The sequence below is a fragment of the Dermacentor albipictus genome, chromosome 2 (assembly GCF_038994185.2).
Source record: "Dermacentor albipictus isolate Rhodes 1998 colony chromosome 2, USDA_Dalb.pri_finalv2, whole genome shotgun sequence".
Taxonomy (NCBI): domain Eukaryota; kingdom Metazoa; phylum Arthropoda; class Arachnida; order Ixodida; family Ixodidae; genus Dermacentor; species Dermacentor albipictus.
In genome coordinates, this window is record NC_091822.1 from 183,066,126 (window position 1) to 183,089,360 (window position 23,235).

General features: G+C 47.7%; 1 protein-coding gene across 2 annotated transcripts in view; it reads left to right on the forward strand.

Moving 5' to 3' along the window:
• LOC135920293 (phospholipid-transporting ATPase ABCA3-like) overlaps nucleotides 1-23,235 on the forward strand; it is a 59,800-nt gene that overhangs the window by 16,913 nt on the left and 19,652 nt on the right. For both annotated transcript variants that reach the window (XM_065454485.2, XM_065454496.2), the window contains exons 9-18: nucleotides 1,952-2,074; nucleotides 3,070-3,187; nucleotides 5,014-5,162; nucleotides 6,992-7,147; nucleotides 8,165-8,375; nucleotides 11,155-11,407; nucleotides 11,802-11,857; nucleotides 14,128-14,323; nucleotides 15,308-15,547; nucleotides 19,795-19,948. In XM_065454485.2, the coding sequence (XP_065310557.1) occupies nucleotides 1,952-2,074; nucleotides 3,070-3,187; nucleotides 5,014-5,162; nucleotides 6,992-7,147; nucleotides 8,165-8,375; nucleotides 11,155-11,407; nucleotides 11,802-11,857; nucleotides 14,128-14,323; nucleotides 15,308-15,547; nucleotides 19,795-19,948 (1,656 nt within the window). The remainder of the gene's footprint in view (nucleotides 1-1,951; nucleotides 2,075-3,069; nucleotides 3,188-5,013; nucleotides 5,163-6,991; nucleotides 7,148-8,164; nucleotides 8,376-11,154; nucleotides 11,408-11,801; nucleotides 11,858-14,127; nucleotides 14,324-15,307; nucleotides 15,548-19,794; nucleotides 19,949-23,235) is intronic.

Here is a 23,235-nt window from a genome sequence, read left to right on the forward strand (position 1 = left end):
GACCCATTTTTCGCGGCAGACGCGAAACGTCCACCAATCAGAAGCGAGCCGCTTTACGAGCCGCGCTGTTGTGGCGCCACCTGTCGCATAAGCAAAGAATCATAATCTATGGGCTCTGAGACTGAACAGTGACACGCGCGCCGTAAAATCTCAGAGGCCATTTCCAGTCAAGGGGGCTGTTTTTGTTAAGCCTTACCACACCGCCACTGAGGCGTCGACGAAGAATTCGCCTCGCAATGGAGGCGTTTTTGGAAATCGTTCACGGATATGCGTACCTCTATGATAAATCGAGCGTCGGACAAGGAGCTGCGCGCCAACCGCTGGCACATTATGGACAGCAGTTTGGCATGACAGGTGAGTAATTGGTGAAGGTGGGGAAGCAGAGTGTGCGCCTGGCCCTCAGTGTCCCTGTACCGCACTCAAAACTTTCTCGTCCGCTGTCTGGCACGTCGGCGTCGCACAAGTAAAGAACAAACAAGTATTATAGTGTTCACAGTCACCAGTAGCTCCTCGTCCGTATCCGACATGCCTGAGCGTGGCCGGCAGTGGCGCAAAAAAACACAGACACTTCCGATGGAAGACGAAATGGGCAGAACGGAGAGCGCGTTGTCGCGAGAAGTATCGAATGGAACGAGACAACGCGGGACTCCACGGGCCGCTGCCGCGTGCCGCAAAACGCGACTGTGGACTTGCCCGCACGCGTCTGCCGCGCGGGCGCTTGCCGCGTGCGGCGTGTCGCGCGCGTTTTTGTCGCTAGTGTGGGCGTACCATTAGGCGCCAGTTCATGCGGCGAGCGTCGGCGTCCTCGGCGTAACCTAGCGAAAGAGCACAGAGAAGGATAAAAGGGCGAACGAGGAGTGCGGCGAGGGTTGAAAGACGGCGATAGCGAAGAGAGCGCGAGAAGGAAAGCGGAGGAGGAGGGTACGGCGAAAGCGTGAGAAGCGTAGTTCCGCGCAAGACGGGCTCTGCAGCGACGATGGCTACGAGACGGCGCCAGTGTAGCGCGCGTCGTCAGTTCACCGATGACGCCAACGATGCCATATCTGGAGGGAGAGAGGGAAAGAGATAAGAAGAAGGTAGGGAGGTTAACCAGAATCACTTCCGGTTGGCTACCCTACACCGGGGTAACGGGAAAGCCATATCTGGAAACAAAGCGCTGCATGAGCGGATGTCTGTCTGCGGCGGCTGCTGTGAATCGTGCCCACGTGTCACCCACGTGCTGCCTGTCACGATCTCCTGATTAGCGAGGCAGACGCGCCACACTTCGCTCCGTTTACAACGTGCCGAACGAGATATTATCTGCGCCAGCCAATATATCGCGAAATTAAAAAACGTATGGAGCTGCGCTCAGCTTTCGCATTAGGGAGTATCGTAATCATCGGTTAAATTTCTTTTCTTTTTTGCATGTTTAGACTTAGGAAATACAAGATGTCTCCGACAACAAGCTTCATGAACAAACGACCACAAGCACTGATTATGACTTGCTCTTGATTCATGATTCACCGCCTTTTTCCCGCCGCCTTCCCACCACGTTTGTAACCATAAGGGCTTATGATCCTAATGGTCACCAGTGTAGTGTCATCATAAGTCATACACGTGATTTGGCTAATGACTTCCGTTTTCTCCGGAATTTTGGTGAACGTTTCTCTTCTTTTTCTGCCTTTTTTGTGTATATCACGATTACAAGTATGACTTACAAGAGGCCTCGGACATGATTCTTCACGAACGAACCAGCGCCAACGCCAATAATGAATTGCTATTACGCCACACTTCACCACGTTTCGTAACGCCATTGCAGCACGTTTTTATGATCACAAACGTAGCATCATGATACGTGAGACGTACACTTCCATGACTCATTTCGAGTAAACGCTGAATAGGAAAAGTGTGGACTAGGCAAATACAGGAAGTACAACAAGCGTAAGCTAGCGCTGAACTTGTGTTCCCACAGCCCAGCTACTGGTTTCCGAGGGAAGTCACGTTCACAGAAATGCTGCCAGGAGCCCCTAACAGCGAACGTTTCCAGCCTCGTCCAGCCTTCGCGATCCTTATAAATTGTAAGGACGTCGTAAAGGTACGTCGCCTACATGCCTTGCGTACAGTTTCATGCACTTATTTTTGTATGGCACTTATGTACAGAACTTTTTTAAGAGTGAGATTTTTCTATCGATCTGAATCTTAACGTTCGAAAAAGCAATTATGTCTTCGAATGACGGAAGTATTTTTTGCTTATCTAAAATGTATGAGATAGATAGCCATATGGAATCTGCGCGATTGTCAACAAAGTTTATTGATGTATGCGTTCCCTGAACTTTCCTAAGGACACGAATGTGAGATTTCTCTTAAATCAGGCGTAGCAAGAACGTTATACATGGCAGAAAATCTAAAACTTGTCTTCGCGTCTTACAGCGAAGCTGTCTATGGCTGGGATATGGGGGGGGGGGGGGGGGGGGGAATGTGTCCGAGATGTTGACAAAAACTGGTGATAGTGCAGAAAGGGTCCAAGCTCAATGGCACATACCCCTGTGGGCTCGGGGACCTCTAACGTGCCCTTGAACTGCCCTTGTCACACATGGAACCCATGTGTCGAAACATCAGTGTATGAAGTAAAAAAGAAAGACCAAATATACGAAATGAAAAAAGAATGAAAAAGTAGAAAAGATTAAAGAAGAAAAAAAAGAAAATACCAAAAATAGAAAAGACGAAACAAACAACGAAGCTATGCTGTTGACAAAATGCGCCGGAGCGATGAATGCTGTTGCCCAAACGCTAGTCTATGTCGGTGCTTGTCGAAACGTCAGTGTATATGCATAAATATTTAAAAAATAACAATAAAAGTAAAAAATAAATGAATAAAACAAAAAATAAGAGTAAGAACAAATAAAAAAGGACGGCAGAAACAACGAAATTACGTGTTTGTGCCTTTATTCAACCAATATAGCATAGCCATCATATAGAACTTCATATAGCTATTGAGCAATACAGCTTCGCTGGTCTTCCATCTTGACAGCGCTCTGGATTTTTTGTCACTAGTTTGTCATTTGACTGTCTTATTTTACCCCACGCCAGACATTCGGCAACACTGTCGCCCTGAACAAGGTAAACATGACTATCCACAAGGCCCAAGTGACAATCCTTCTCGGGCACAACGGCGCGGGGAAGACGACGCTGATGAGCATATTCACAGGTATGTTTTACTGCAGAGCCCACTTCAGCATAGCACTGCGGACGTCGTCGCTGATCCTGTATAACGTAGGTTGATTTTTTTTTTCATTTCTTTACCCTAAAGGCCCAGCTTGGGCATTACATAGGGGGGGGGGGGGGAGAACAATTGATATACAATATACAATGATATACAATATACATTGTAAGTCGAATATATTTATATGAAGTAGTACATGCTATACAACCTTTACATCACTTTTAATTCGACAACATCATACGCCAATAATTATTAAATTATACAAACAATAATATGACATCTGAAGAAAGGCAGGAAGAAATTTTTATGTTATTAATTCACGAATGTTTCATTAAGTGCTTGTTTGAATATAATATGGTCAGTTATTTCAGCTATATTACTTGGGAGATGATTCCATTCCGAAATGGCTAAGTGCAGAAACGAAAACTGCAATAGTTTAGTACGTGCAAATGGCTGTTCGACCTTAAATTCGTGATCAATTCGTGAGAATTTTCTTTTGGCTGGTAAGATGTGTGCCTGAGAGAATATATTTGGGTTATGAAAAAGCTGATGGAAGAAAGTTAGCCGAGATATCTTTCTTCTAGTCTACAATGGGATGAGTCTTAGGTCATGTTTTATTTTGGTGATACTTGAATGTTGTGAATAGTTACCTGTAATAAATCGCGCTGCCTTGTTCTGAAAAGATTCTAATTTGTTAATAAGATGCGTTTGGTGCGGGTTCCATATAAATGAGGCATACTCAATCTTTGAACGAAGTACGGTGGTATAGTCAAGAAGCTTAGTATCACTGTTAGCCTCTGTTAGCCTATTCGGCCCGAAACGTATGCTGCCGCGGACCGCTTGTGCCAGGCGTCTTAACCAATGGTAAATTTACGAACGCTAACCGCACATTAAATTGTCGAGTTGCAAAGCGTCAACAGGACAAGACTATTTTTTTTTTTTTTGTCACTCGCAGACTTATGTACGTGCCTCAACACACTACCATTCGAACGAAGCTCTTTACAGCAAATTTAGGTGAACAGTGGTTTTAGGGGAGTTGTAACAACGAGTTTACGTGGGGCGACAGCAACGTGGAGCTGCGCGGTGGTTATCGAATATCAACCAGAGCACAGCCAGTAACGCAGCCCTGCGTCGAAACAGTGAAGCAATCGAGCGACAAGGAAGTCTGAACGTGCGTGCAAACGCCAGGCGTCGGTAGAACCGGGGTGCTATTCTGGGAATCATGAAATCCAGGTATATTGGCAAATTCTGCAATGGCGGCATTTTCTAGCCAATCAGAGATTCCGCAGCAGCTCTGTGAGCCAATCAGAGCTGACAAGATGGCGAATTTGACATGTGTGAATTTTTGTCGATGTCCGGAATACCAACCCCGGTGCAACGCAAAGGAACGTGCGTCGTATGTGTGTAGATATAGCGATGAATATAGAAGTACTAAGCTCGGATATAGTGAAGCGTTTGAAAAAACGCGACTATAAACGAAGGGACTGCACCGGCTATAACGAATCATTTGCGAAGTTCCGGGTGTATTTCGGGAAATGGCGAACCAGACGGGACCGTGGGAAATCCCAAAAGTGTGAGAGCTTTCTTATACAGCTTCACTAGCTGTCTTTGATGTATGAGTTGCTCGAATTAACTTACATGGGAAGGGTTTCTTTTTTTCTCTGAGGCGTAAACATACCCCCGCATAAGCGAGGGCAAACATCGGTCAGACGAATGCAGGGCGATCGCGCGGGCCTGGGCGTCCGCGTGATGATGGGAAGTTGAGCAACTCTCCAGGCTCGAGCTTCATGACTGCTGTCGTTTTCTTCCAGGTTTAATACGGCCCGACAGCGGCGCTGTCACTCTTGGCGGACGAACCATGAGCGCCTCTGAGGTCCGTAAAAACATGGCCTTTTGTCCGCAATTCGACGCGTTTTTCGATGATCTTACGGTATCTGATCACCTCACGTACTTCGGATTGGTAAGACCACAATTATTATGCGAATATCTCAAACAGCACGGAACTGTACAGTTTTGGGGGGAAGTTAACAATGATTCGAACGCCTAATCGAGTCTGGCACCGGTGGCACGAAATCTTACAAGGCGAGAGGGAAGGTATTTAGAAGGCATGGCGCTAAAGCACTGGATGGGGGGCGGGTGCTCGACCAAGAACAACGACCTTGTCTTCCTTTTCTTTCACCGCCCCTTCGAATTGTAGCTCCAAAGCTGCAAAAGAAAGGATTACCCATCTAACCAGCCACAGTTTCTGCACGCAAAGGTGTTCGCAAAAGCTTCAATACCCAGCAGCTGATCCGGTCACGTGAGCAAAAAACACGGGACTCGATGAAAAAGGCTGGCAGAATAAGTACCAGTTAGTTCAGATCACTACATTTGTTATCGGTGTAGTGTATACATCTGCAAAGTTTATTTCTGTTGACGCACCACAGTATATGATTGGCTGATGTTCTGCCACTGAGCACAAAGTCTCAGGTGCGATTCCCGGCTCCAGTGGCCGAATTTCATGCACTTAGATTTGCGTGCCAGTTAAAAAAAAAAAAAGCAGGGGCAATCAAAATTAATCCGGAGCCCTCTCAAACAGCGTCATTCTCAACTCACTGTTCAACTTCGGGACATTAAATTTATTTATTTATTTATTTATTTATTTATTTATTTATTTATTTATTTATTTATTTTGTTGCCTATGTTTGAAATGTCCCCTTTATATGTTGACATTCTAAAACCAAAACACATTGCACGCGTTTTTTTTTTCGTTTTTTTTCTAAATACAATACTGTTCCCCGCTGTGAAAGTGACGTGCCCAGAAGAGGGTTCAGAGATCCTGCTGTGGGCACTTTCTATATACATATACTATACACTTTTCACATAGACTTTCGCTTCACCTTAGGAAAATCAGTTGGTATAGTTTCCGCCTTCACACAATCGTTTGTGTTGTTCCAGTTTATTTCTTAAAATAAAAAAAATAGATCATGAGGTTTGACGAGCCAAAACCACTTTCAGATTATGAGGCACGCCGTAGGGGACTCTGGAAATTTCGACCGTCTGGGGTTGCTTAACGTTCTCCTAAATGTACATCCTAAGTACACGGATGTTTTCGCACCCATCGAAATGCGGCCGCCGTGGCCGCGATTCGATCCCGCGACCTCGTGCTTAGCAGCCCGACACCTAGCCACAAAGCAACCACGGTGGGTAGTTTATTTCTTCCGTTCCCGTTGAGTTTACTCGTGTCTATTGTGGACCGACTAAAGTTGTTTAACTCACTCACTCACTCACTCACTCACTCACTCACTCACTCACTCACTCACTCACTCACTCACTCGCTCACTCGCTCGCTCGCTCACTCACTCACTCACTCACTCACTCACTCACTCACTCACTCACTCACTCACTCACTCACTCACTCACTCACTCACTCACTCACTCACTCACTCACTCACTCACTCACTCCCGTCATACATAACGTCCGTCATACATCCCGTCAAATACATAACGCAAGAAAACTATGAATGGTGGTTCAGAAGACTGATCAGGTGCAGAAGGCTCGGGAAGGCAACGGAGAAGCACGAGAGCTTGTGGCCAGCGTGCCGTGTGTATGTAGACCCACACTCGAGGATAAGTAGTGACTTCGTTTTCTTTGCGTAACTTCGAGAAAATGAGCTCCTCGGAGCGAATTCCTTCTCTAGTTAGTGGCATTCGGGCTCAAAAAAAAGTTTTGTGCAATACGTCCACATCCTGGAAGGCGCACAGTCGTGAGCAACCGTCCTGATCCACCGTGTCTCTTATCTCTTTTAGCTCAAAGGAATGCGCAGCTCCACGATTAACACGAACATAACGACGCTGCTAAGGACCATGCAGCTTTCTGACAAGGCGGATGCTTTGCCACGACAGCTCTCCGGCGGGATGAAGCGGAAGCTGAGCATTGCGATTGCCCTCATCACCAAACCGCAAGTACTGCATCGGCATGCCTGCTTACAGCAATGATAATATTGGTCCTTTCAAATTTCGCGATGTTTCAATATGCCTGCCTTCAGTGGCTTCCTGCTCAATACGTTTCTTAAATAATGCACTTTTCAGGCCGTTTATTGACGTGGCTCTCACAGACATTCGCGCTTCGGATCTCCCTTCGCCCGATTGTAATCGACTATGCAGCGTCAGGAGGTCAAAGCGGTGACTTGAGCGAGTTGGTTATGCATTGCGAAATGATTTTTGCGCTAGAAGACGCGGGCAAAACACAAAGAAAAAGGAGGGGGGGGGGGTGTATCGGGCACTCGAAGCATAAAACCATTTCGCAGTCGGGATGTCGCCCTCACGATTGCGGCCAACTCTAACTGCAGCGTTTCCCCATGAGCAATATGAAACGGAGATCCGAGATTTTCATGAAGGGTGCTATAGCTGCTCACCACCAACATCGTAAGCACATAAGTATTCCTTGGGACTAGGCGTTAAGCGCTGTAAAGCTGTTGCTACGTTGGAATCGATATGCCATGCAGGAATCACTGCATGGCGTATCCATTTTAGCACATATCCACCACTTTAGCACATATGAAGGATTTCCTGCTATTATTTGCTCATGGGTGCCATATCAGAACCAAATGAAATGTATATAGAGCAAATTATCAGACACCAGGATTCATGACTGACTCAAATATGTCGTGTACTTCGCGCAAAAGAAAAGAAAATTACGGTATTTGACGTTCCTAAGTAACGCATGGGCTATGAGGGACGCTGTAATGCGGCACTCCTGATTAACTTCGGCCACCAGGAGTTTTTTTATTACGATTTAAATCTAAGTACACGAGCGTTTCTTACACGCGAGTCGACTAACAGTAGTCACGCACTGTGCCCGGTGGCATTTTAATCGGTCCTGCAATAAAAATCGCCACGGCTGCATGCACCGTATACTTTGTTTTTTTAAATTTCTGCTCTTCTTACGATGGCGATGACGATTTCGACCCCACGACGAAGATTTTGATCCTGGACGAACCGACGGTCGGACTGGACCCCGACACACGACGCGTCATTTGGAAGGTCTTGCAAGAACTGCGTATCAATACCACAGTGCTACTTTCCACGCACGATATGGAAGAGGCCGACGCGCTGGGCGACCGCATCATAATCATGTACAGCGGCACCGTCGTCTGCTGGGGAACGCCGAGTTTCCTCAAAGATGCTTGCGGTAAGAACTTCAACCCGCACTATTAATAAATTAATAAACGAAGTGGCCGGAAGTGTGGAAATTTTCGTGTACACCGGAGTGTTCAGGCGAAGACTGGGTTCTAAAAAGCAGCGCAGTAGAGGTCGGGTCAGGTCAGGTCAGTTCATTTCCTTAAAGGCCCCTTTATCAGGGGTGTTACATGAGGGGTGGGGTACATCTTGTAACAAAAATTCAACATGATAACAAACGAAACGTTTGAAAGGTGGTGGATACTTTGTATAAACAAGTGCCTACTCGTGTCAAATTGTTAGTTAGAATAAAAAAGCAACATTTAATTTGGCCGAAGAGAAGAAACAGTGGCAATGGACAATTCACTTCAGTAACTAGTGGAACATTTGAAAATATAGTAGATACATTTTATACAATCAAAAACGTACGGTAGATGATGAATTTGTACAGAAAGGTAAATAATTTGACAAAACAGAAGCAACCTCAGCAATGAACATATGGTAATTATTTGTATATACAACATGGTGGGGAAGGGCATTCCAATCAGTTGCTGTTCGCGAAAAAAAAGAAGCAGAGAAGGTAGTTGTGTGTGCGCGTGGTTTTAAAGCTTTGAGTGGATGACGAGCGCGTTGCGATATCCTTGCGGGTGGAATGATGTATTGCACATGAATAAGTGATCTGTAGAAAAACTTATGAAAGAGACCAACGCTAGCTATCTTACGGCGGTGCGAGGGAGACTTTAACTCAGATTTCTCTTTTAAAGATGATATGCTTACGTCATATGAGTAGGATGAATGAATGTATCTTACCGCACGATTTTGGAAGCGCTCAAGTGCGTTAACGAGATATTTTTTATGTGGGTTCCAGATTGGTGACGCATATTCAACTTTAGGCCTGATAAGTGATTTGTACGCCACAAGTCTGACATGCTGAGGCGCATGACGCAAGTGGCGCCTCATAAAGCCGAGTGTTTTGTTCGCCGATGATACTATGGTGTTGATATGCGTGCCCCAGTTAAGATCACAGGAAATTAAGACGCCTAGGTACTTGAATGATTTTACTGTAGATAAAGTATCTTTTTTTCTGTTTTTTTAAGCGAGGCATTATACGCGGAAGTGGAAATGAAAAATTGTCCGACAACCACTGATTAACCCCTCAAATTCACTTGCTCGCGTTTATTAGATCTGGAAACGTGCGGGCACTTGCGAAAATACCCTCCGTGGTGGCGTAGTGGCTTTTGCGCTGCGCTGCTAAGCCCGGCGGCGCGGGATCGAATCCCGGCCGCGGCGGCCGCATTTTGATGCGCCCGTGTGTCGTGCATTGTGGGTGCACGTTAAAGAAACCAAGGTGGTGAAAATTATTGCGGAGTCCTCCACTGCTGCGTGTTTCATAATCATGTCGTTGTTTTGGCGTGTAATACACCAGAATTACTTGCGAAACTGAAGTGAGTCAAGGAACGCCAAATTACGCAGTAGATATACGGTGTCTATGTAGAGACACCTTGTGGATATGTGTGTCTCCGTTTTCCTAGTGTCTGAATTAAAAAAAAGAAACATGGAATGCATCGCATAAAAAAGTTCGACACTTCGTTACCAATTATGTATGCTCTTCGGCGCCAATCACGTGTCACCAAAGAGACAACCGCTTATCGTAAGAACATTGCTTTATTATTTGAGCCACCCGCTAAGCATGACCGAATGGCCGCTGAAACGTAGCGCTGCGTTTGTGCCCCAGCTTTGTTCTCGCTCAACGTCATGCACGTCGTTGCAGCGTAGTTCACATCATGCTGCGCATCACCAGAAAGTCCAGGTGTTAGCGAGTAAACAAAAACAGAAGAGCCGTTCCACTCTCTGAAGGTACATGACCGGCGATGCTGTAGCACATCACACAGGTTTAGACATGCGTACACGTATTTTTTGTTTACGATTTGCTAATGGTAGTGAAGATAGCTTTGTGAATAGTATTGTGATATACACTGATTGGTTCGGTTACTACCTTAGACAGGACCTTGGCCAAAGTTACATCTGCACACGACCGTTGTTGAGCAGTTCAGTGACTTGGATAGGCATGGCACTTCACGCCAAACTCTTCTAGCATAAGCTGAGTGAACCATTTCTTGTCTTGGTTTGAAATGTCCATGTCCAAGGAGATTAATTCTGCCCACGGACACGACAAACACATTAGGGAGGGGGGGGGGGGGGGGGCGGCGTTAGACGTATACAGCTTCGCTGCAAAAATTGCGTAGTCGAGATAGGACCGTAAAACATAGGAATAGACTGTCGGACTAGTTGTTGATGTCGCTGGTGGATCCAGAAGGGGGACCCTGGGGGTCTTTGCTTATACTACAATAATTAAAAATTATGCGCACTTTGATTACAAGATGTCGACATCATTCTGCAACGGCTATATGAGGCATACGTGTTACAGTAGTCAGTAAACGGTACTATGTACACATAATAGTAATTATCTCAATTAAGGACCGTAACCATGTTTGAACGCGTAAAACTTGGCACCAGAGCTTTATTGCCACGCTTAGTAGTCGTCGTGTCGCTATATAAGATTAACTCGCAAATGAAAGCGATGTCACGCTTAGTACGAACTACTCGGCCCACTGATACGTGTGCAGAGCCTCCGGCACGTCGCACCTGCACAGTCACACAAAAATTGACAGCCAAGCGACGGAGCCGGAGCCCCATGAACAGTGATTTTTTATGCGTCACGACGAGAAGAAGCGTCTTCGTTTCTGGCCCGTCATCCACTAAAAGATCCCACGCTGCGCTTCACACCACAGGTGTCGGCTACAAGCTGCGCATCTCCAAGGTCCCGAACGCCTTCAACAGCAAGGCAGTTCTATCTGCGATACTGAACGCAGCACCGATGGCCGCTCTGGACGACGACAAGGACAACGAAGCGGTGTTCGCTTTGAACACGATGGATCGAAATGGCTTTGCGGACATGTTCAACGAGCTCGAAGCTAAAGGCCCGGCGCTCGGCATTAAGAGTATTGGAGTGACGGTGGCTACGATGAAGGAGGCATATATCAAGTGAGACTGTATCCCATTTACCTTTCTTAGCGCTCATAGTAAACAGTCTACACTGCATATAAGCTTGACATCCGAGATCTCACCACAAGCAATAAGATGTGTCTAAATAAGGGCGTCTATGCCGCTTTTCTGGCTCCAGCGATCGCTTCCGGCACAAGCAGCTAGCGAAAGCATAACCTTCGAGATCTCGATCTGTTACTCAGGAAGAGCCGTTGCTGTGGCATGGATCTGGACACCACCTATTGCCATCATTAGTTTAGGTTAGAATCAACAACTGGCATTAGGTTATCTACTGCTACAGCACGACAGCTTATGCTGCACGCAAAAACAAGAAACAAAAGTGTTCTAGCCTTTGTGTCCTAATTTTTTTTATTCGTCGGCTTTTTTCCACCAGAATATACAAAGAATGGGTTGGGGACGCCAAGAAAGACCAGCCTCCTCAAAAGGATGGTGAGTTTCCTTTTGCACTTTGTAAGCCTTATGCTGAACTGTACCGGATCTCACCGTCTACTATACAGCACCCACTGAATACCCGTTGTGTCGTACAGCGCCGTTCAGGAAACTCACACAGAAGGGTATGCCCCCTTTTCAACTACGTAACATCCATGGAGTAAGGAGACAGATCAGATGGCCTCGTCAAGCCAACCTCATCTGCTCTGACGCCACCTCTCTTATCCTTCCGGGCTCATCTGCGCGTCGGCTCTTGACAAATAGGCTCTTCATGGGTGCCGTAGCTTTCGTGGTTTCTTTCCCAGTACCTTTTAGTGACATTCTCACCGCGATTGGCGATGCCAACCGCTCTCCTCTCCCCTTCCCCACACTCTCCCCTCGCTCGGCGACTAGAAACTACCGCTTTCCTCTCACGCGGCGAGCGCTTAAATTTTATGATCCTTTCCTTTGTATTTTTTCTTTATATTGTCTCGTGACGTCCTCTTAGCCTTTTTTCTCTTCTCATGGAGTATAGCACTGTACGAAACAAAATGCGTAATTTCTTGCGCTTGAGCGGTAGCAGCGCCAGTATTTCTCCTGGTAATTTATTTGAAACTCGAACTGCATAACTGTATACAACTACATTCTCTTTTTTTCTAATATATATTTAATCACCTGTGAAAGAAAGCGCAATGCTGTCTCTCTCAGCGGATTAGTCGGACAGGTCGCATAACTTCCGCAACAGTTCATGATCATAACCCCGGTATTCCAAAGTGGTATCAAATATAATGATGTTACTTTGCCTAGAAAAGTAGCTTTGCTTAGCCCACATAGCTCGTAAGGCTATTAGGTATGTTTTTAGCGACAAATGAAAGAGCCTATGTGTGCCATGAATAAAATATCCTCCTTGAAGTCATTGAACTTGGTCATAGTACCTTGAGAAACTTTACCAGGACAACTTATTGCAGTACGCGTCCTTAAAATAGTTCAGAAAGGCGAACTTGTAGTTAAGGTGACTAAAAGCTCGCTACACTTAGCGATCTTTCGCTAAGTTGCCGGCACTGACCCACATGCACACACGTACTCTCTCACACACACACGAGCGAGTGCGCACACACGCACGCACGCGCACACACAGTATGTGGGCATATTGCGCGTAAGCGACTTAACCCATTACAATTACCGGGTTAACGAAGCGATGGATGGCATTAGAAAATCTCGTAGTGACATCTCGTGACACTTTACCCAACTACATCGGGTCTGAGGCATCTGCGTTTCAACAGGGTTCTCACTGAACAGTGCTGCCAACACTATAGCAGTGCTCCCAACGCTAGGGATACCTCCCTACATCTAGGAATTTAAAGACTTGTTTAGGAAAGACTTTTTATATCTAGGGAAAATTTGTGAATGAAATAAAAACTTTTGTCCTGCAAGAACTTACACTGCAACATCAGTTAAGTTTGAGCGCAACGACTTCATTGGTCAAATTTATAAAAAACGAGCTTGGCAATAAACAAACTATACCTTCGCAGTCTGTATGCATTACAAACGAGTTTATCTCCGCGAAAAGTATATTGGCGAAGTGAGCAACTGTATTCTGTTTGAAAACAACTGTTTTCCCGCCCGCCCGGCAGGCACCGCTGCTGTCGCGGATGCCGCGCTATGATTGGTAGAAAGCACGGAGCGCGTGCAGCTCTGTGATTGATAGAAACGCGGCACGCTGGAATTGCCGGCGAGTTTTCGCTCACGCTCAGCGTCGTTGGCGCCATGCTCACTGCGTAACGACGCCCTTAAAGACATTGCTTTAAAACTGGCTTCAGAAGCTAGCAGCACTGTCGCTGGAAGAAGCATTCTGCAAGAAATGCACGTGTAGTCCAGAGTTCTACGAAAATTCGCCTCGTCAAGTAACGTGATCAGCAGCGGCGGTCACTGGCCAAGCCAATGTGAAGAAACACAGATGTTTCGGACCCCGTACAGGTTCTGAAACGTCACAATGCGTCTTCATTCTTGGTCACTCACCTCAACTACTTTTTCGAGGAGCGTACGTTAACGATTACTTCGCTACCACCGCTTTACACTAGCAGTTAAGGAGGATACGGTAGGTCACTGCTGTATTAGCCTTTCGTGCTCTCTGGTTAAACTCTGCATCGCAGGATGTTGCTACCAGCGTCGTTGTTGTCGCACAACTCTGCGGTAACCTGGCAGTCCGCGAACGTTATGACGTTTACCGACAAGCTAGAACTCTATGAAAAACGTAGCGCGTCACTCACTGATCAGTGCGGACTGCGCAGTGGCCGATCCTGTCGTGGTAGTTGCGAGGCAACCGAACTGCTGCCAGCGCTTCCGGGCCCTGGTGCAGAAGCGGTTGCTGATCCTATGGCGCTCGCCTTTCCTCTTCATCACCGGCTGGGTCCTTCCCATACTCATCGCATTCGTCGGGCTGAGCGTCGCCAAGCATAGTTCCCAAGACATACCGCCTGCATACCAGTATTCAGGAACTTATTACGTTCACGCTTAATTATTTATGCCAACGTAGGCTATAGATTTGTAGATTGATCACTCAATTTTCTGTTGCGTATTGTATAACGATGTCATAACAGTGATATGAGTATCCCGTAATGACCACTAAATAACTGCTGCTTTTATAAGGAACTACCCTTGTATCCCCAACCCTCTCACATAATGCTGATGCCCTTGGACTCACTGGTGTACTTGCACGTAAATAGTGTATAGGTAGGTTCATAGCCTAGGTTTCATAACTACCAACATTTCTCCCCATGAAGAACGAGCAAACAGGTGTAGATGGACGTTAAGTCGTAAAGCGAGCTGTTCGCCTTGCAGTGCACAAGAAAAAAGCTTATAATAACAGCTTAACATAACCGGTGGACTTATTCCTGAGCGCTTTCGGATAACGAAATTTTCTAACTGAACACAACACTGAATACTTCTGGCGCTTCCGGATACCGCCTTTCTCGGAATATGAGCACCATAGCAAGGAGTCGAACCTACGACTTCGTGTTCAGATCATTGCTGCTCAGCCACTGCTATACCGTCCAGACTAAAAATTTCAGTACACGAGACATGTTATGCAGCATTGCATCGATTAACTAATCGGTTCATTGATTAGGCTTCCTTGTTGAATAAATTGATCGACCCATCAATAAAACCCACACGTCCCATATCCAATGATTCCGTATGAACATATCGAAATGCCATGTAAAAACCGGTTTATTCCCATATATATGGGACAACCTATTGAGAAAAAAAGAAGCACGCCGCATAGCCCGCATCCAGTGTACATGTATGAACACGCAACTATTTATATGGGATTTTTATATGTTCATACGATGTTTGCATCTGTGTGTGTGTGCGCGCGCGTGTGTTTAACTTTAATAGATTTATCTTTTTTAGTTACTTTTTTTTATTGTATCCGAGTGAACATGGCTCACTGCGCGTCCTGTGACCCCACAGATACATAGATTTCGATGTTGCCGCATACGTCGACGCTGATCGTGAACCACCACTGAGGACCTTTCTGCAGACCAGCCAGACAACCGACACCTCTCTGGGATACAAAGTGCTCCTTGAGAGCGGAAAGGTGCCATTCGACAACTTCAGGAACGCCAAGGAGACCCTCATGACGATGCTCGACGAGAACTTCCTCGAGTATGCAAGGACCTATGCTTTCGGCACCGTTTTCAACGGGACGAAGTACGTTTTATTTGGTTTGCTCATATTTTTACGCCTAAGCGTACATGCCACGTCTGTGAAATGGGTGAAATCGTTTATCGCCGGGAGGAAAGCGAGCGCCGAATGAGGAAGGCGCCTGGAGGTGGAGAAGAGAGTCGTGTGCCGGGGAATGTACGGATATGGGCTGCTATCTTGTACACGTTCGAAAAGCCGACGTTCGATTTCGCCTCACGCGATTGGACTAGATTGGCCTAGGCCGCGGTATCGGCGCAGCCTGGACAATCGCGTGGGGCGAAATCGAACGTCGGCTTTTCGAACGTGTACAAGATAGCGGCCATGGTCCCTCTGGGCACCACAGTACGGAGGAGCGCGCTAGAGCCACCTAGAGGAAAATCTAGATGGCGTTGAACGAAGCGGGAATGGAGAAAGGAGGCGAAGCTTTATAGGTGTTCTGTGGCGAAGCGTCGCGGAGGAAAAGTGCAGACGGAGCCGCGCTGGGCTGACCTTCTCTGGCAGTTGGTACAAGTTCTGTGTGCGCTATGGACGCACAGGGTTCGTCTCGTGATAACTTCGTCCCCACGCGCCGTATCCTGTATGTGCGAGTGAAAGCGTGCGACGGTGACCCGATGATGGCGGCTCAATCTCGCTCGCGCGAGGGAAGAAAGTGGGGAGGAAGCGCGCCGTCTTCCGTCGCACGCAAGGCACCGAGGCGAGGGGAGGGTGGAGCTTTCCTATCCGGCAGCTGCTGCATACACACTCTTAAAACGGTTGCACCCTTTGGAGTGTATATTTGTCCCACAACAATAATCGTCATCTGCCTTGCTTGCGTTTCCTTTCCTGAAAACTCGGCGCTCGTTACTTTCCTGTCGAGAATGCTGCGTCACACTGACAACGCGCATGCGGTTCGTGACTGGGAAGTACCGGGCTCGTAGCGTTAAGGAAAGGAAACGCGGGCAAGACAGATGACGATTATTGTTGTGGGACAAGATAAGCCCCAAAGGGTGTAAATTTTTCTAAGAGTGTTAGAAAAAAATTACTCCCTTTGGGATTTATCTTGTCCCACAACGACAATCGTCATCTGTCCTGCTCGCGCTTCCTTCCTTTAACGCTGCGAGCCCGGTACTTCCCAGTCACGAACCGCATGCGCGTTGTCAGTGTGACGCAGCATTCTCGACAGGAAAGTAACGAGCGCCGAGTTTTCAGGAAAGGAAACGCAAGCAAGGCAGATGACGATTATTGTTGTGGGACAAATATACACTCCAAAGGGTGCAACCGTTTTAAGAGTGCATGACGCGGCCTCGCGAGCCCCATCCTGAGAACGATCTGGGATGGGGACGGAATATAGGAGTCAAGGCGTACCGAAGGACGATAGCTTCGTGTGCGCCTTGAAGCTTCGTGTGCGCCTTACCATCCATACGCTTGCGCGTCACCCGCTTTCACGAAATGAAACGCAATATTTTGATGCTATCTTCGGCTGGTCGCTTCCATCCCCCGAAGCAGAGTCGGGCAGATCCGGCGTTCGCCGAGCTCAGAGGTAGAGGACGAGCGCGCAAGCCAAACGTGCGACTCGCTCTCGGAGGAGGCAATGGCAGATGCTAAACCACGTGACTACTACCAACTTCCGATGTTTCGCTTATCGAAAGCTCCCGGCGCTGCCGGGAAAACCGGCGGACGCGCCGGCGGGACGAGCGTTCGTCGCAGTGGCCTAGGTTGCCTAGGTTACGGTGGGCGTCGCCAACAGCAGCGACGCGGCTCTGCGATGACGTTTCAATTTCGACGACTGCTCCGACGACAGGGCTCGGAGCGCCTCAGAGCGCTCGAAGGTGGAGGAGAGCAATCGAGAAGAACCAGCCGAACGAAGGGCGGGCACCCTCTTTCAACCAGCCGAAGACAACGCCGCTCGCGAGAGCGCTCCAGAGCGCTCAGAAACGACCAGTCGAAGATGGCATAAGAGTGTATGAGTGACCTGGTTCTTTGAGGCGCTGCTAAAGCAACAATGACGGCGCACAATATCAATAGGGTGACGCCGTTTTATCTTGGACGGAGGAAGATGCGGAAGCAGCCTCCAAATTCAAATCGTTTGTTGGCACCATTCAGCTAACGTCTCATTTCAGCTTTCGGATTTCGCTCAGTACCAGCATTCGGATACAGAAACGAGTCAGCAAAACAGGAAATAGTTTCTAGTTTGTTTTGTTAAGTGTGACAGGAAACGTTTACTGAGCGTGTGTACGTCTTCACAATAATTTTAAAGAATCTTTGTAATAAATTTGTGACATATCCCCATCGCAATAGAACAAAAGAGGGCTTAATTTGCAGAGACGCGCAGAGCAGGTGTCGTGCAACAATACGTTGGTTTGTGTTTTTCAGCTTTTTTGTTTAACAAGTTTGAAACTCTAGAATGCCTTCACAGCTTTGTATCAATACATAACCGGCGTCCACCTCGCGCGCCGGCGTTGTTTCCAGCCCGTAGAAAATCAGGGACTTCATTCCTGCTGATTATGAACGTCGCGAGTTCATCCTGCAGATTTCACCCCTCTGCACAGAGCTGGTTGGATGAAGCAAAGGCACTTGAATGACTTCTAAAAAAAAATCGAAAGGTGCAGTCGCAGAACGAAATCCGTAAAGCTGAGGTCACACGATTTGCTACGTTTCAGCTCCATATAAATGTAGCCCAAGGTTGTTTTGTGCATCCGGTCATAGCAATCAATATAAAACACGAAACCTTAATTTCTGCTGTGGTCCCCAGAGCTTCTCACTCGTCAAGCTGATGTCTAAACAACCATTAGAACGAGACAAAAAAGAAAGCGTGACTTCACACGTAAGTCCTTATATATACCTTTAAGCTGCAACATTCATCCAGCCACCTGCGTAGAAAGCGCAGCTACAACCGGTTAGACTTTAGAAAGAAATAGTTCTATTCTTCGCCTAATACCTCCACGGGCTAATAGTTTTCTCGCGCAAATTAAGCGACGGCTATAAAACGAGAAAGATACCGTACCTTTAGTCCTTTCAAGTTTGGAAGAATTTCTTTCGTGACGTTTGCATCACTGGAAGCAGCCAGGCGGAATGGCTTTCTGCCTGCGCTTATGGTTACGTTCGTCCGAGGTGCACGACGAGCCCGAAATTTCCGATTTAGCCCTCCAGACGAAACATAACTTCGTTCACCAATGCTCTGCTGCCACAAAAGATGGCAAAACTGTCTTATCCACTGCATGCCTCTCACACATACCGCACAGCACACGCACCACCATCACTGTCTGCGGCGCTTTTTCCGCAGACGACAAGTCACGTCAGGAACAGACGACAGCTCAGTTATGGTCGCCGCTCGCAAGGGTAAATGCTGCGTCATTGAAAGGCCGGCAGCCATAACCATGGTAACACTGTACAAGAAAATTCAAAAAGGGGCTCATCGAATAATACTCCTTGCTTGCATTTTTAGCCCCAGATAAGTTTATCAAGCTTCGAGCGTTTATGTTGCCCAATTGTATGCTAGCTTTATCGAAAAAAAATTCTGCACCTTCCACCATTGGGATCACGTCGAGCGGGCCCTGTGGTGATCATAATAAAGCGAAGTTGGAAGGAGACGAAAATGCCGGATATCACTGCACTCTTACAAATTTTGTACCCTTTAGGTGCAAAATATGTTTATCCCACACCCATAATTGTCATCTGCCTTGCTTGCGTTTCTTGAAAACTCAGCGCTCGCTAGTTTCTTGTCGAGAATGCTGTGTCACGGTGATAACGCGCAAGCCATTCGTAACTTGGAAGTACCGGGCTCGCAGCGATAAATAAAGTAAATGCGGGCAAGACAGAGGACTCGGGATATATCGCTTTTGTTTCAAGAGGTCCGGATGTGAATCTGACTCATTACCTGCTTGGGGTACGTCGCGTTCGCCATGGGCCGTATAGTCCGAATTAGCTGTAAATCGCCTAGTATACGTAATCAGTTTACACTATGACGCGCTTCTCGTATAGACTGAACCATTTAGATTTTAGTGCCCCATCAACTCCTCTTTATATTTTTATGCGTGTTGCTTGCAAAATAAATATGCACTGGAAAGGGATCCCTGAACGAGGGACCATGTCGAGCGAGTGTGCGGGACTGTGACGGTCTGATGTTTAAGAACCACTTATCTAACGTAAACCGTGAACGAACGAGCAAATGGATAAATGAGCTCTCGGCCTTACTGCGTAAACTTAGGGACCGACGACTGGAGCCCTTCTGTAGTGTGTTGGTTCTCAGCGCGTTTTCCTGCTCGTCGGCACAGAATCGAATTGTGGAGCAGCCGGTTGGGCGTGGTCGCGCAAAACGTCTTGCGCAACATGATCGACACGGTGCTCCTGCGTCAACACACGGGCCAAGCCAGCAGCCACTTTCGCACCGGTATCTCGCTGTACAGGCTGACAGATGAAGAGCTATACGTGAGTTTGTATACGCGTGCGTAGCGTCAGCATGCACATTCTATACCGTAAAGCGAAGAATGTCCGGGATCGTGTTTTCTATTTACGTATGTTTATATATTTTTAATTGCTTTGTCTTCGTGTTAAGCATGCCCGTGATTGTATTACTGCTCAAAGAAAACCGGACGCCGGTGGGGGGGGGGGGGGGGGGACATCAGCGCTGGTATTGCCATCTTGTTACGTACGCTTTATTCAAACAGAGCACCTGAAAAACGTTTCTGGGTTGCGTAATAGCTATCGCAGATGGGAAAGAAATGACTGCATTCTAATGATTTCTACTAATTCCCTTTGCACCATTGAATTAGATGAAACGTGTTTGCTGGAATTGTATATAGTAACATGTGCTGTAGCTGACGTCAGCGCCGCGTGGTTGGTGTGAAAACAGTATGAATCTAACCTAAGAGAAAGGGGTCAGGGATAAGATTAGTTCTTACAGTATAGTCACCGTAACGTCGGTGACTATACTGTAAACTATACTATGCAAACTATGAAAATCAAGCAGTCAAAGCGTTCGGTGAAAAACTGAATATTGGTAGAACAATAGAATGCGACCAGGCAACGACGACGATTGGAGGACTAATTGAGTTAACTCAGCACCTAGAGGTTTCAGTGACTCGGGGTAGACCATTTTCGATAGCGTTTCTAGACTATATGCGAAATTGCGTTGTGATATTATCAAGCAAGAGGCGAGGATGCCACTTCGTAAAGCTGCTCACGGAAATGTGTAGCAATAACAGAGTAAGCCGTTCTGGAAGGCTGAAAATGCTCAGAACTATTGGAAACGTCCCGACGACTGAAACAAGAATGTTGTCAATACCTGCTGTTGTCGACACTTTGCGTTAATGGAATAGAAAAGCAATCGGGAAATATTAAATAAGGTTGTTACTTACGGTAGGCCAGCCTCGGGCAGCTAGTAGAAACCATCGACGATGATTGCCAATGCAACTGAATTGCCTGATTGCCAATGCAACCGAACGAACGAACGAACGAACGAACGAACGAACGAACGAACGAACGAACGAGCGAGCGAGCGAGCGAACGAACGAACGAACGAACGAACGAACGAACGAACGAACGAACGAACGAACGAACGAACGAACGAACGAACGAACGAACGAACGAATGAACGAGCGAAGGAACGAACGAACGAACGAACGAACGAACAACGAGCGAAGGAACGAACGAGCGAGCGAGCGAACGAACGAACGAACGAACGGACGGACGGACGGACGAACGAACGAACGAACGAACGGCTAAACGTTTTGCTTGCCGAGTCAGACCACCGACCATCGACTGCCGTCCGACGACTACAGACAAACAAACAAAAAAATAAAGAAATGGACAAAAGAGGCAAAGAAAGCTATTCGCTTTAATAAAATTGCACCCCGATTATCAGCACAGCTAGTTGGGTGAGTGCACTGAGCATTACGAACGTGTAAATGCGCAGAAGAGACGTGGACAACAGAAAGGATTAAACACACGTAGCAAATTGACGAATCAATGACGAAAGGTACGCGAAACTCGGCTATAGTGAAGTACTTCGGGGCTACAATAATGATGAGGTGCGCGCGGAATTAGGAAAGGAGTAATGGCCCTAACGCTAACGTTCGCAAATGCAATCCCGTGTTTAACATAACAGATCTTGTCGGTGTTGGAAGTTAAGCAAAAACTTCACTGATTCCTCAGTTACCATCCGTTGTCTGCGGCGTGTTCTGAATTTCGACGTTTTGGCACAGGAGATTCCGGACACTGTTGAGAAATTACCCATTACAGTACGTGTACACTGGATACGTCGCAATGCATATCCCACACAAGCCTCAGTGAATGCAGCGAGCCATAACAAAACTTCTCGTCCACTTCAATTGGCCCTGTTTGAACCTCACCGATGGCACCGGCTGTTGGAATCCCACCGATGGCACCGGCTGTTGGAACCTCAGTGCTGACACCCGTTGTTGCAATCGGACCGTTGGCGCCCGTTGTTGCAAATGGGTCGCAAGCCCCAAGGGTAGCGTTGGCCTGGCGGCCTGGGGCACACTGGAAGCATCCGAAGGTCCCAGCAAAGCATGAGTCGACTGCTAACAGAACAACTTGTTTATTCTAGCATCGCAAAGAGCGGGCGGTCAGGTCGACCGAAGTAGAGAGACGGGAGAGCACGTTACTCAACAGAATAAATCGGCGCCTCTCTCTTGGCGTCCGGGAGCAGCTGCTTTTATACTCTTGGCGTCGCGGGCAAGAAGGAAGGTCACGCGATGACATCACGTGACAGCGAGGCACGGACGGACTGAGAGACATGTAGAGACAAGGAGGTGACGCATCAGCCGGGCCGGCGCCGGTCAGACCTCCTCACTTCACACTGGGGGAGCTCCTCTCCCCGGCTGCCGCGCTTTGACAAGCGTGGGCACACACACACACACACGCACACACGAAGACACGTGGCACTGAAACATGCCGGGACGCGCTCGGCGGGGATGCGTCGCGGCCGCTCCGAACGGGCCAAAATGTCCGCCGCTTTGAACGAAGCCCCGGCGTCCGTTGAATCCGCGCTGGCTTTACCGCGCGTCGTAGGCGAAACGTAACAGCCCCCACCTCTCCGGAGACAAGGCTCCTCACAGAAAAAGAACACCTACGGCGCGCCACGCGAGCACTTCTACCACCGTGTGGCACCGACCTCCCTGGCGGCCTAGCGCGCTGGGAAGAGGTCTTGCTACTAAGGTTACGCCTCCGTGTCGCCCTCACCCCTGCGGTAACCTGGTCGTGGTCGGCACAGTACCGTGCCTCCATCAGCGATTCCTGCCCCTTCTGTCCCGCTCCTGTCGGCGAGGTGGACATTGGGCACCTCCTCTGCAGTTGCGCCTCTCTAAATGCCCTCCGCCAGAAACACCTGCTTCGATGTGGACCACCCCCAGGTCGGCCGCCAGATGCAGACAGTTGGATCTTGGGGCCCCACAACAGGACATTGCTGGACTTCCCCCGGGAATGCGGCGTTTAAATATTTCTTTATGCCAGAAGGCACGCTGTCGCAATAAATTTTTTTTAAGAAATGTCAGTGGGCCGATTAGCATTGGGGGCCGACGACAAAACCTCAAATGAGGCAGTACGGGGTGACATGGGTCGGACTTCTGAAGTCAGGGAAGCACAGACTCGGGAACATGGATGGAAAGAAATGGCTGGCTAAAGTGCACAAATATCTGTACTTCAAACGCATGGACACGGAATGGAGGAAGACGCTAACAAAGTTGGCAACCAAG